This window comes from Oncorhynchus clarkii, chromosome 27 (genome assembly GCF_045791955.1).
Source record: "Oncorhynchus clarkii lewisi isolate Uvic-CL-2024 chromosome 27, UVic_Ocla_1.0, whole genome shotgun sequence".
Lineage (NCBI taxonomy): Eukaryota > Metazoa > Chordata > Actinopteri > Salmoniformes > Salmonidae > Oncorhynchus > Oncorhynchus clarkii.
Genome location: NC_092173.1, coordinates 15,170,748 through 15,183,707, shown reverse-complemented (window position 1 = coordinate 15,183,707; position 12,960 = coordinate 15,170,748). Strand labels below are relative to the sequence as shown.

General features: G+C 44.7%; 1 protein-coding gene across 1 annotated transcript in view; it reads left to right on the top strand.

The window, feature by feature from the left end:
• The first annotated feature begins 98 nt into the window (after nucleotides 1–98).
• LOC139386382 (intraflagellar transport protein 80 homolog) overlaps nucleotides 99–12,960 on the top strand; it is a 70,966-nt gene continuing 58,104 nt past the window's right edge. Inside the window, exons 1-8 of the mRNA XM_071131931.1 lie at nucleotides 99–341; nucleotides 695–778; nucleotides 1,542–1,763; nucleotides 5,803–5,913; nucleotides 6,029–6,097; nucleotides 9,479–9,588; nucleotides 12,419–12,508; nucleotides 12,641–12,778. Coding sequence (XP_070988032.1) covers nucleotides 742–778; nucleotides 1,542–1,763; nucleotides 5,803–5,913; nucleotides 6,029–6,097; nucleotides 9,479–9,588; nucleotides 12,419–12,508; nucleotides 12,641–12,778 — 777 coding nt within the window. The 5' untranslated portion in view covers nucleotides 99–341; nucleotides 695–741. The remainder of the gene's footprint in view (nucleotides 342–694; nucleotides 779–1,541; nucleotides 1,764–5,802; nucleotides 5,914–6,028; nucleotides 6,098–9,478; nucleotides 9,589–12,418; nucleotides 12,509–12,640; nucleotides 12,779–12,960) is intronic.

Here is a 12,960-nt window from a genome sequence, read left to right as displayed (position 1 = left end):
ACAAATTATTCCTTTGTAACATGACATCAAGTCCTAGCAACGTAAGCCTTAGAATCTCTAGAGTTTGCCAAGGAACTCTCGCGATAGTAATTTACACAGCCCTGGTACGTCAGCGAAATTAGAAAATGAGTATCTCTGCCTACGTTTCAGACCATTGCTTGCTAGCTGCATAGCTATCAGTCTATTTTTCTGGTTTTGTCGATTAGTATAATTGTTGAGGAATATATAACCTTATATGCATTAACTATTAGCGGTGGAGCTACTATGGCAACTGGACATGATTAGTTGTCTGCTATCAATTGTGATAACCGTGAAGACTCAGCACGTTAGCTACAGTGAAGGTACCGTAGCAACGACAGACGCTTGTTTGACTAGAGAGGTAGCTAATTTAGCTAGCGTAGCAGCTATTCAAGTAACTATCAACTACCTAGTAGTTGCTATACACGGTCAGTGCTAGCGATATGGCTTCTGCACTCCAAATAAAACATATGCAGGCATAACTTAGCTAACTAGACAACTGTGTTTTTTAAAAATTGATCAGCCAGTGTTACTAGCAAACTGAGTACTATTAGCTATGAATAGCTAGCTACTTAGCTACTCACTTTGCTAATTGTATAGCAAGCTAATACATTCTGTTTGGTAACTAACTGTTATGTCCAATTTTAATGATCGATGACAACCCTTCTGTTTACAGTGAGTGCCTAGTACCTATTTTCTGAAGACTTCACATTAGCCACCACAATGAGATTAAAGACATCATTACTCAAGGAACCAAAACATATCCTTTTCAGTTTTGTGAAAGAACGATACTACAACAGTGCTTTGACCTGATTGTTCGTTTTTTCAATTGAAAAAAAAAATGGACAGTCAGCAATCATTAATAAAAAATCTGTTATGAAGTTGTGCCTCTAATAACATACTAGGCCTCCTTTGCTCTGGTCTAGGAGGTATATGTCGGTTCCTCCACACACGCTCTAACGTCATGGACCAAAGCTAAGGCAGCCTGAGACAAATATGATATTCAGTGCCCCACCAGACCTGGGTTCAAATACTATTTGAAAACGTTTAAATATTTTGAGTGTTTGCTCCAGCCTGTCCGGAGTGGCAGTGGCACCCGTTGCTACGGGTGTGCAGTTTTGGGACTATTTGAATGGTTAATCAAGCACAGATAACCCAGGTCTGCCTGGCACCTTTCTAAAGGCATGCTTATTGCAACCTGTATGTAGGTGAAAATGTTTTTATATGCTAATTGCTCAGACTTGTGTGTGGATCTGCCCTACCTAAATACAAAGAAAGGTTAATACAGGATCTGTGTTGATTAATTCACCTGAAAAGCAACCACTGTGGTTGAGTCTGTTGCAGTCATCAACCCTGGACCCAGAGAGTTAGGCTACAGGGTGTAAGAACGTTTGTTCCAGTTTAACGCTAACACACCTGGTTCAAGTAATTTCGATATTATAATTTAGATATTATATATTATATTTTGCAGCAAGCTCTGATCTATTTCCACCTAACCATTGTCCTCCTTAACATCTGGACACATAAAGAGCTTGTGAGCTGTGTGGGCTGGACCACTGCAGACGAACTGTACTCATGCAGTGAGGACCACCAGATCCTGAGATGGAACCTGCTGACCAGTGAGACCAGCCTGGTGGTGAAGCTGCAGGAGGACCTCTTCCCCATCGACCTGCACTGGTTCCCCAAGACGGTGGGAGGCAAGAAGCAGGCCCAGGCTGAGATCTTTGTGCTCACCAGCACTGATGGCAAGTCACCAATGGGCCCAATAATGGAGGAATAATACGAGATTTTCTCGTAACAGGCTTTGATAACTTGTTTCGATAACTTTATTTATGAAGCACCTTTCATACCTAAAAGCGCTATCTGAAACATGTTTTTGGCACCGCTAACATAGAAAATTAATGTTGCATTTTAAAGCAATGGTAGTTTCTCACATTATTCAACAAGACAGATTGATATTGAATTAGGTAGGTGATAGAGGATATGAGTCCCAAGGTACATAACCGCATGGTCTGTGTGAAATGTCTCTCATTGACCAGAGTGCTATACTATGAAGCAAGCTTCTGTTAGCTGCACATTCTAGGTCAGGCTTCATTCGTACCACCCCGTCTGCCTGCTTAGCAGGCGTGTAACTTGTTGCACGTGGCTCGTTGAACGCCGAGCTCTTCGTTGAGGCAATGCTGAAACATCAATCCATGGCCAAGTCGGTGCCACATTTTCAGTTGTGCCGAAATCAAAATGAAAGAAAATGTATCTTGCAAATCCAGCAGGCTTTGGTGTGAAATGGGCTTTTCGAAGTGCCGTCTTTATTTTATTACTTATCGTTAAAGCCGTCTTTGATGTGCTTATCAATGAACAAGCACCTTTTTCCGACTCCTATCGCTCCTTCTGTCTGTGGAACAGCTTGTTGTGTTGTGGCTATATACACTGCTCAAAAATTAAAGGGAACACTTAAACAACACAATGTAACTTCAAGTCAATCACACTTCTGTGAAATCAAACTGTCCACTTAGGAAGCAACACTGATTGACAATAAATTTCACATGCTGTTGTGCAAATGGAATAGACAACAGGTGTAAATTATAGGCAATTAGCAAGACACCCCCAATAAAGGAGTGGTTCTGCAGGTGATAACCACAGACCACTTCTCAGTTCCTATGCTTCCTGGCTGATGTTTTGGTCACTTTTGAATGCTGGCGGTGCTTTCACTCTAGTGGTAGCATGAGACGGAGTCTACAACCCACACAAGTGGCTCAGGTAGTGCAGCTCATCCAGGATGGAATATCAATGCGAGCTGTGGCAAGAAGGTTTACTGTGTCTGTCAGCAAAGCATGGAGGCACTACCAGGAGACAGGCCAGTACATCAGGAGACGTGGAGGAGGCCGTAGGAGGGCAACAACCCAGCTGCAGGACCGCTACCTCCGCCTTTGTGCAAGGAGGAGCAGGAGGAGCACTGCCAGAGCCCTCCAAAATGACCTCCAGCAGGCCACAAATGTGCATGTGTCTGCTCAAACGGTCAGAAACAGACTCCATGAGGGTGGTATGAGGGCCCGACGTCCACAGGTGGGGTTTGTGCTTACAGCCCAACACCGTGCAGGAACACCAAGATTGGCAAATTTGCCACTGGCGCCCTGTGCTCTTCACAGATGAAAGCAGGTTCGTTCACACTGAGCACTTGTGACAGACGTGACAGAGTCTGGAGACGCCGTGGAGAACGTTCTGCTGCCTGCAACATCCTCCAGCATGACCGGTTTGGCGGTGGGTCAGTCATTGTGTGGGGTGGCATTTCTTTGGGGGGGCCGCACAGTCCTCCATGTGCTCGCCAGAGGTAGCCTGACTGCCATTAGGTCCCGAGATGAGATCCTCAGACCCCTTGTGAGACCATATGCTGGTGCGGTTGGCCCTGGGTTCCTCCTAATGCAAGACAATGCTAGACCTCATGTGGCTGGAGTGTGTCAGCAGTTCCTGCAAGAGGAAGGCATTGATGCTATGGACTGGCCCGCCCGTTCCCCCGACCTGAATCCAATTGAGCACATCTGGGACATCATGTCTCGCTCCATCCACCAACGCCACGTTGCACCACAGACTGTCCAGGAGTTGGCGGATGCTTTAGTCCAGGTCTGGGAGGAGATCCCTCAGGAGACCATCCGCCACCTCATCAGGAGCATGCCCAGGCGTTGTAGGGAGGTCATACAGGCACGTGGAGGCCACACACACTACTGAGCCTCATTTTGACTTGTTTTAAGGACATTACATCAAAGTTGGATCAGCCTGTAGTGTGGTTTTCCACTTTCATTTTGAGTGTGACTCCAAATCCAGACCTCCATGGGTTGATACATTTGATTTCCTTTGATAATTTTTGTGTGATTTTTGTTGTCAGCACATTCAACTATGTAAATAAAAAAGTATTTAATAAGAATATTTCATTCATTCAGATCTAGGATGTGTTATTTTAGTGTTCACTTTATTTTTTTGAGCAGTGTTCTTATAATCCATAGAAAGGTTTTGGAACCTCTATCCCTGGCAATTTGACTGTTAAACTCATTGGTACACTAGCAATGGCTGGTAGTTTGCGTTTCAAATGTCAAAATACTATCACGTGGAAAAAAAAGTATTTTGGAAGGCAAAGGCGGTCTACTAAATGTGTAATGTGATAGGTACTTTAGTTTCAGTTAATATACATTTTTTTTTAGTGGGGATGAATAACATTTAATCAGTCGTCTTCCTCAAATGAAGAGGACGCCATCACAATCTTTGTGAGTGGGATGGTATCTGATTTAATTGGTCTTCAATTCAATGCTCAGAAACATTATTCAGGGTAAATGGAGTTAGCCCGGAGTTAGCCTGCCTGGAGCAAGATAGTTCTGAAGGATTCGTTGCCATAGAAATTTACCAGTCTAAAAGGTGAGACACTTTTGTGGTACCGGTTATCCCGAGTTGAACTCAAGTTGACAGAAGTTACCTCTCTAACTCCTCAAAGCTGATTCAGAGCACAGGACTCTTGTTGTTCTCCTGTGTCTATATCAGCTCTAAACACACAGAGTGGAGATGTACGGCGATGGCAGGCGACGTGTGGTCACAATGTTAATGGCAGTGTAGGGTTGCATAAACACACCCACAAACTGAAGCAGCAATTTTCCCTGGCAGATCATGTAGTCATGAAAACGTTTGCATCTGTCTTTCTGGTACATAATGATTATAGTCATCATATAGGTAATATTATCACAATTGACTGCTTTTTAGAACAAGTCATTGGTTTCCTTTATGGAGAGGCAGTGTTTATGTTTTGAATGTACTAGTCCTATATCTTAACGCACAGCAACTTCAACATTTTTTGGGGAGGGGGGATTGCACAATAGTCCGTTGCAGCTTGTAACGGCACATTTTTCTGGTTTCTGTTTTTAATGCCAGTGAAATTTCACATGGCTATGAAATGGTTAAATAGAAACCACAGATGTATAGCTTTGGTGTGTGTGGGGAAAATCTATAGTAACTTTTGTGGCTTTCTCCAACCTCATTTGCTGCGTGGGCCTCTGAGGCGATATGTCAAAAAAATGGGTTTGGTTCGTAGTACTGACAGACAGAGCAAATTCTGTGAGCAGTTTCAATGTGGTGTTTAACAGTCAGGTCGTTAATATAAATGACATTTTTAAAAGCCTATTTTAATTCTGACCGTCCTTTAATACAGCAGCCATGGTCGTATTACACTACCTGTTTTTCTGGGTAATTTGTTAGGACATCCAAATATAGAAACTGGAGAGAGAAGCATCATGCTGATTTGCAGTTTTAGGCAACCAGAAATTACATAGAACACTCTGTATTTTTTAATACGCACCGCCACAAAGTATATGGTAGGCTAGTGTCTTTGATAACTGTCTCCATGCCTGATCGCTTCCCGTCTCTAGCAGATAGGAAACTGTTTAATTTAAGCAGCAGAGAGACATCGCTTTCATTCTTCCGTTTTGTGTAAGAAATGTGTCTTCAGAAGGTTGCTACCAACCAGGACAGTGGAGCAAAATACATTATGTATGAGATCCTGACTCCATTGGTTACAGTTCTTTATGTTTATCTATTTGTTTGTTTCTGTGTGTGGCCGAGTGCCCATATTCTTTGTATTTATGAACTCTCCTGACATCATGTGTTATGCTTTTAGCGTGCGTTTTGACTGTTCGTTGCCTCTCAAGTGAGATTTAGAACTGGAGAGACAGTTTATACAGTATATTTCCTTCATATCTAATGGACTGTACCTGTCTTCAACCTTTCTGTTCTGTTGTCTGTCTGTAGGCAAGTTCCACCTGGCCTCTAAGATGGGCCGTATTGAGAAGAGTGTGGAGGCCCACAAAGGAGCTGTATTAGCCGGGAGATGGAACTACGACGGGACCGCTCTCATCACAGGTGAGGGGGACACAGGGTAATAAACACACACAAGAGAATGTAATACGCTGCTCAGTAACACGTTTGTTATAACTGCCGTAGGTTGTAACTCAGATTGTTGATGTTGTTTCCTCAGCTGGGGAGGACGGACAGATCAAGATCTGGTCTAAGAGTGGCATGCTGAGGTCTACCTTGGCCCAGCAAGGTAAAATGTTTCAAACTATTCTTTCAACCACTCAGCTCAGCACTTACTGTATTTGAAAATGAATTTGCGCAGCAGACTCGCAGTGCATAGCCACACTTTGTGTATTTGAAAATGAATTTGCGCAGCAGACTCGCAGTGCATAGCCACACTTTGTTTTGAAACAAATGCAGCCACCAATATTGTCCCTTTTTAACAATTTCCTGTTTTGTCAGCATGGGGCCCTGTAGTTTTTGTGATGCAGTTGCTCCACGGTGTAGTGACAGCATTGCACTCTCTCTGTGTGAAGAGGTGTATGTGAGTGTGTGTGTGTGCTGTAGTCTTCCAGCCCAGTGTCGTCAGCATGCTTCTGTTAGACTGGCGCTTAGCTGAACTGATCAAGTGTGCTCGCATACTCCCTTAAAAGACCTTCGCTTGAAAAACTACAAAATTCGGCAATAGTTCTGTTAGTCCTTCTTGAGATGTCATAGCCAGTGTACACATCCTCAAGAAATCTGTAATTCATTTGTATGTGCAGTACCAGTCAAAAGTTTGGACACACCTACTCATTCCAGGGTTTTTCTTTATTTTACTATTTTCTACATTGTGGAATAATAGTGAAGACATAAACTATGAAATAACACATATGGAATCATGTAGTAACCAAAATAATGTTAAACAAATCAAAATACATGTGGGAACTCCGTCACTGTTGGAAAAGCATTCCAGGTGAAGCTGATTGAGCGAATGCCAGGAGTGTGCAAAGCTGTCATCAAGGCAAAGGGTGGCTACTTTGAAGAATCTCAAATACAAAATGTATTTTGATGTAAGACTTTTTTTTGGTTACTACATGATTCTATATGTGTTATTTCATAGTTTTGATGTCTTCACTATTATTCTACAATGTAGAAAATAGTACAAATAAAGAAAAACCCTTGAATGAGTAGGTGTGTCCAAACTTTTGACTGGTACTGTATATGCCAAGAAGAACAATTTTACATCTAACTAAGATGTTTGTGGCAGTATATCTCAAGTGAAACAATGTGCATGAAAACGAGTCGTCTCTCGTTGAATGACAACAAACATATAATTGAATAATCCCTACTGTTGACCAATCATCAACGAAGGGGTGTGGACTTCGGCTACCGACTTCGGCTTGACTCGAGGAAAAAAAATTCACTACCCATGTGTGAATGAGGATGCACTGTGTTAATCATAGGGGGTGAGTGTGTCAGCCTGGTGCTTTTTCAAGCCGCCTGTAGGTCTCTCTCGCACTCTGTGCCCAGGCAGAGGACCTGCTGGGGCCGGGCCAGGGACAGTTGTAATGAGGTCAAACCTATGAACACAGGCACGTGAGTTACAGAGAGAGAGAGACGGCACCAGCGGAAATTTTGTAAACATAAGGCAACACACAGCCACCAATTAAAGTCTCACACACAGACCGCTGTGTTCATTAAGGCCCCTTCTGCTTTTTAGGGCACCTCACTGGATGAGAGCGAGAGAGCGGTATGTAGAGAGAGAGCGAAAGGGATTTGATGAAAAGAGAAAGGCTTGTCACAGAGCGGTACAATACTGTTCATGTGTATTCTCTGTGCCGTGTCACAAAAGTTTCTCCACTTTTGGTGGAGCTTTTGGTTGAGGACAAGTGGCATGATGCGCTGCCATTATACAGCTCTGAGAATGGTGGTTATATAGTAACCTAGATAATGTCGTCACAGTACATATAGAAAGACTAGTGCAGTTTGAAGCTCTACAGGATATGCCTCATGTTCTGACAATTTTTAGGCTTTCACATTTACTTCCACAGTTGGGATTTGTGTGTGTGTACAGTGTCTTTACAGTGTGTGTGCGTACAGTGTGTCAGTCTGTGTGTATTTAAAACTGCTGTAAACGATGCCGGTGCGACGATCTGAAAGATGGCCTTTGTGTTAATAGTGTTTAGTCCAGCCAGATGATTTAAGATGACAGCCATGGAGGATTTAAGATGACAATCTGGCAGACAGAGAGAAGTGTGTGTGTGTGTTGAACTATTAGGGTGTAATGCTGCTGGATACAGTTGAAAATGCAGCCAATCCTCCAGTTCCATTTTTATTAAAGGCACCGTAAAGTTTCAAAGGTTTATTGGAGTGGAGTTTTATTAAAATCCATAAAAAAAACTCCTAATGATCCATTTCTCTAACCAGTACTCGCATACAGATGGTTTACTTATTAATTGATTCATTGTGCCATTTTGAAATATCTTCTCAGAAGTGGCCCCCAAGAAATGTTGCCGTTGATGGTAAAACGTGGCCATCCGGATGACATGGATGCATTCTCCTGAATGAATGGGCTCTTTGCTTCCATAGAAAACTGGGCAGAGGCAGGAGCAGTTTCGCCACACGATGCACATTCTCCCTCAGTCCTCTATTTAATGTGTCTGTCTGTGTTGTTGTGAACCATGGCATTGACTGGACAGGCTTGAGAGGGAGTGAGCTGCACAGCCGCTGTTGCACGTACAGATTTGTAGAGCGCATGGAGGAACTGGTGGTGTCTCCTAACAGGTGTGGACACATCATCCACACTGCAGATGCATCTGTGCAGGTGCTGCGCCCCCTTATGCACACACACACTGCAGGAGTCACGGGTACAGCTGGGGGCCGTTGTTGTGAGTCTTGAGTGCGATGATGTAACCGTGTCCCATTTGTGTGGGGGAGGAAGAGCGAGGGAGGAGAGGACATGTGTAGAAGAGGAGGAGGGGGGCAGAGGGAACTCGTCTCAGCCGTCTCTCATTGTCAGCCCGCGATCATGTGACCTCTTGGCATTTGAGAAACCACAAGCAGGGTTAAATGTCAGCCTGCCTCTTTCTCACTCACACACACACACACACACACACACACACACGGTTTAGGCAGGTTTCTCTTAACGCTCAGCTGTCTTGGTGTGATACACAGCCAGATCTGCAGGATTCCAGCAAGCTTTGCACGCAAAACCCCATTCCTACAGGCTGTACGAGGTGAGCCTTAAGAGTAAATATGACACTGCTGTGGTGTGGAGATTAGAAATGCAATCTCCTCCAGCTGCTGCAGTGTCTCTGTGTTTGTAAGGAACACCAAGCACTTCTCCCTCTTTGATAAGGACTGCCTCGAGGTAAACTGTGTGATAGCTAGTCAATGCTCTGATGAAACCAGAGTCAACTAACTAGTGGATCTTCTACTGACAGAATGACTTTATTATATGTCACGCTGTCTGAGAAGGAGATGCAACTGTGAAACGGCCTTAAACAAGTTCCAGTTGTCATAATTTTCTGATGTTAATGAATGTGTTATGAAAATAGTATTATAAAAGTTATTGTTTAAGCACATGGACATTGTTAAGCAGTGTGATTCCTCACCTCCTGCTGTGTGTGTCTCTCTCTCTCCTTCTCAGGGTCTCCTGTGTACTCGGTGGCCTGGGGCCCGGACTCTGATAGAATCCTGTACACGTCAGGCAGACTGCTGATAATCAAGCCCCTGCAACCTAGTGCCAAGCTCCTACAGGTACTCTCTCTGTGTGTGTGTGTGTGTGTGTGTGTGTGTGTGTGTGTGTGTGTGTGTGGGGCTTGAAGACCTCGCACACCAGTGAGTATTCTTCTTGTTCATGTACATTTGTTTATTGTTTTTGGCACTGAATTGTGCCTGGGACCCTGAGTAAACACCAGAGGGTTTAGTGTGCACCCCCATCCCCCCACCTCTTCCCTCCCTCTGAGCAGAGCAACAGCTGGCAGTGTATGGAGAAACCCCCTGCACAACTCTGTGAGCCCTACAACCCCCTGCTCCCTTTGGGGAGAGACAGAGTCGTGGGAGAGAGAGGGGTTTGGGGGGGGGGATCAGGAGTTGTAGTGATAACCTTCACATGGCAGGAGGAGAAAGGAGACCATGACTGAGTTGACTCCTCCTCTCGTCCTCCTTTTATGGCACGTGCCTCTGGTTATTTGTTGGTCGATACATCTCATGAGTATTGACCTACAGTGCCTTCGGAAAGTATTCAGACCCTTTGACTTTTTCTACATTTTGTTACGTTCTAATTCTAAAATGGATTAAATTTGGGCGTCTGGTTGCCTAGTGGTTAGAGCGTTGGGCCAGTTACCGAAAGGTTGCTGGATCGAATCCCTGAGCTGACAAGGTAAAATCTGTCGTTCTGCCCCTGGACAAGGCAGTTAACCCACTGTTCCTAGGCCATCATTGTAAATAAGAACTGGTTCTTAACTGACTTGCCTAGTTAAATAAAGGTAACATTTATTTTTTATTTTTTTTCTCATCAATCTACACACAATACCCCATAATGACAAAGCAAAAACAGGTGTTTAGATTTTTTTGAAAATGTATTTAAAAATAAATTCACATTTACATAAGTCTTCAGACCCTTTACTCAGTACTTTGTTGAAGCACCTTTGGCAACGATTACAGCTTCGAGTCTTCTTGGGTATGACGCTACAAGCTTGGCACACCTGTATTTGTGGAGTTTCTCACATTCTTCTCTGCAGATCCTCTCAAGCTCTTGTCAGGTTGGATGGGGAGCGTCGCTGCACAGCTTTTATCAGGTCTCTCCAGAGATGTTCAGAGACTTGTCCCGAAGTCACTCTTGCGTTGTCTTGGCTGTGTGCTTAGGGTCGTTGTACTGTTGGAAGGTGAACCTTCGCCCCAGTCTGAGCAGATTTTCTTCAAGAATCTCTCTGTACTTTGCTCTGTTCATCTTTCCCTCTATCCTGACTAGTCTCTTAGTCCTTGCAGCTGAAAAACATCCCCTCAGCATGATGCTGTCACCACCATGTTTCACCGTAGGGATGGTGCCAGGTTTCCTCCAGACGTGACGCTTGGCATTCAGGCCAAAGAGTTCAATTTTGTTTTCATCAGACCAGAGAATCTTGTTTCTCATGGTCTGAGAGTCTTTGAGGTGCCTTTTGGCAAACTCCAAGCGGGCTGTCATGTTCCTTTTACTGAGGAGTGGCTTCCGTCTGGCCACTCTACCATAAAGGCCTGATTGGTGGAGTGATGCAGCGATGGTTATCCTTCTAGAAGATTCTCCCATCTCCACAGAGGAACTCTGGAACTCTGTCAGAGTGACCATTGTGTTCCTGGTCACCTCCCTGACCAAGGCCCTTCTCCCCCGATTGCTCAGTTTGGCTGGGCAGCCAGCTCTAGGAAGAGTCTTGGTGGTTCCAAACTTCTTCCATTGAAGAATAATGAAGAACTTCAATGCTGCAGACATTTTTTGGTACCCTTCCCCAGGTCTGTGCCTCGACACAATCCTGTCTTGGAGCTCTACGAACAATTCCTTCGACCTCATGGCTTTGTTTTTGATCTGACATACACTGTCAACTGTGGGACCTTATATAGACAGGTGTGTGCCTTTCCAAATCATGTCCAATCAATTGAATGTACCACAGGTGGACTCCAATCAAGTTGTAGAAACATCTCAAGGATGATCAATGGAAACAGGATGCACCTGAGCTCAATTTCGAGTCTCATAGCAAATGGTCTGAATACTTGTGTAAATAAAGTATTTCTGTTTTTTAGTTTTAATACATTTGCAAAAATGGCAACCTGTTTTCTCTTTGCCATTATGGGGTACTGTGTAGATGGAGGGGGGGAAATGATTTAATCCATTTTAGAATAAGGCTGTAGCGTAACAATGTCAGGTCTGAATACTTTCTGAATGCACTGTGTGACTGTCCAACCTCTCCTTACTTTTTTGAAGGGGAAAATATTCTGACGATTTTTCCCAGTCCCATTCAGTATGCTGAACAATAAGCAGCACATCAGGATGTGTCAGTAAGTCACTTGGTGAACGCTGGGGTGTGTGAGTTAGTGTGTGTGTGTGTATTACAGAGATGTAATGAGGTCTCTGACGGGGTCGTGTGTGTGATCTCGCACCCGTGGCGACCTGTGAAGGCTCTGCCCTGTTTCCAATTAGAGCCAAGTCCAAGCTTTTACATTAACACAGAGCAGACTGGGAGGCTGTCAGAGAGAGCACCTCGCTCGACCTATAGCTCTCTCTCTCTCTTCTTGTCTACTAGGCTCCTTCTGATAAGAACGCTCTCCTCCCTGTATCTGCTTTGTCTTGTCTCCCTGCAGACTTCTCCCGCTTGTCCTTGACAAAAAAACCTGAGTCATATTAGCCTTCAGCCCAGCGTGTAGTATATCGATATGGACCTGCGCCCCCCCCCCTCTTTCCTTTCCTCTCTTTCCTTCCCTGGGACTGGTTAACTGAGGTGTGATCCTGAATGTATTGGTTGGGTATGGAGAATATCACTGCTCTCGCATAAACATCTGCTCTTTCTCTGCTCCCTCATCTCTTCCTTGTCCCTCGCTCCCTTTCTCTCCCCAGTGGAAGGCCCATGATGGGATCATTCTGAAGGTGGACTGGAACTCTGTGAATGACCTGATACTGTCAAGTGGAGAGGACTGTAAATACAAGGTCAAGTGTGTCCCGTGATCCAAAAATGAACTGTGTTATAACGTGTGTATCATGCAGTCGCAATACTGTCTAATTGACCCTGTTCCTTCTCCCACCTCTCTCTCCTTCTCTCCCCCTCCTTCCCCCTCTCAGGTGTGGGACAGTTATGGTCGTCTGCTATACACGTCCTCGTCCCATGACTACCCTGTGACCTCGGTGTCCTGGTCTCCGGACGGGGAGGTGTTCGCCGTGGGCTCCTTCAACACCCTGCGCCTCTGTGACAAGACCGGGGTAAGGGCTCCCCTCACCCCACCACACGTCCACTGCCAACCCCTCACACACCTCTGTGCACTGTCACTGTGTGTGTTTCAGTGTGACAAACCTGGTTCTGTAAGAGGTCCTCCATCTCTTCTCTAGTGTGTGGAAGTAGATGGTGAATGCATGGTGTGAGTCTCTCTCTGTACACTTAGCTC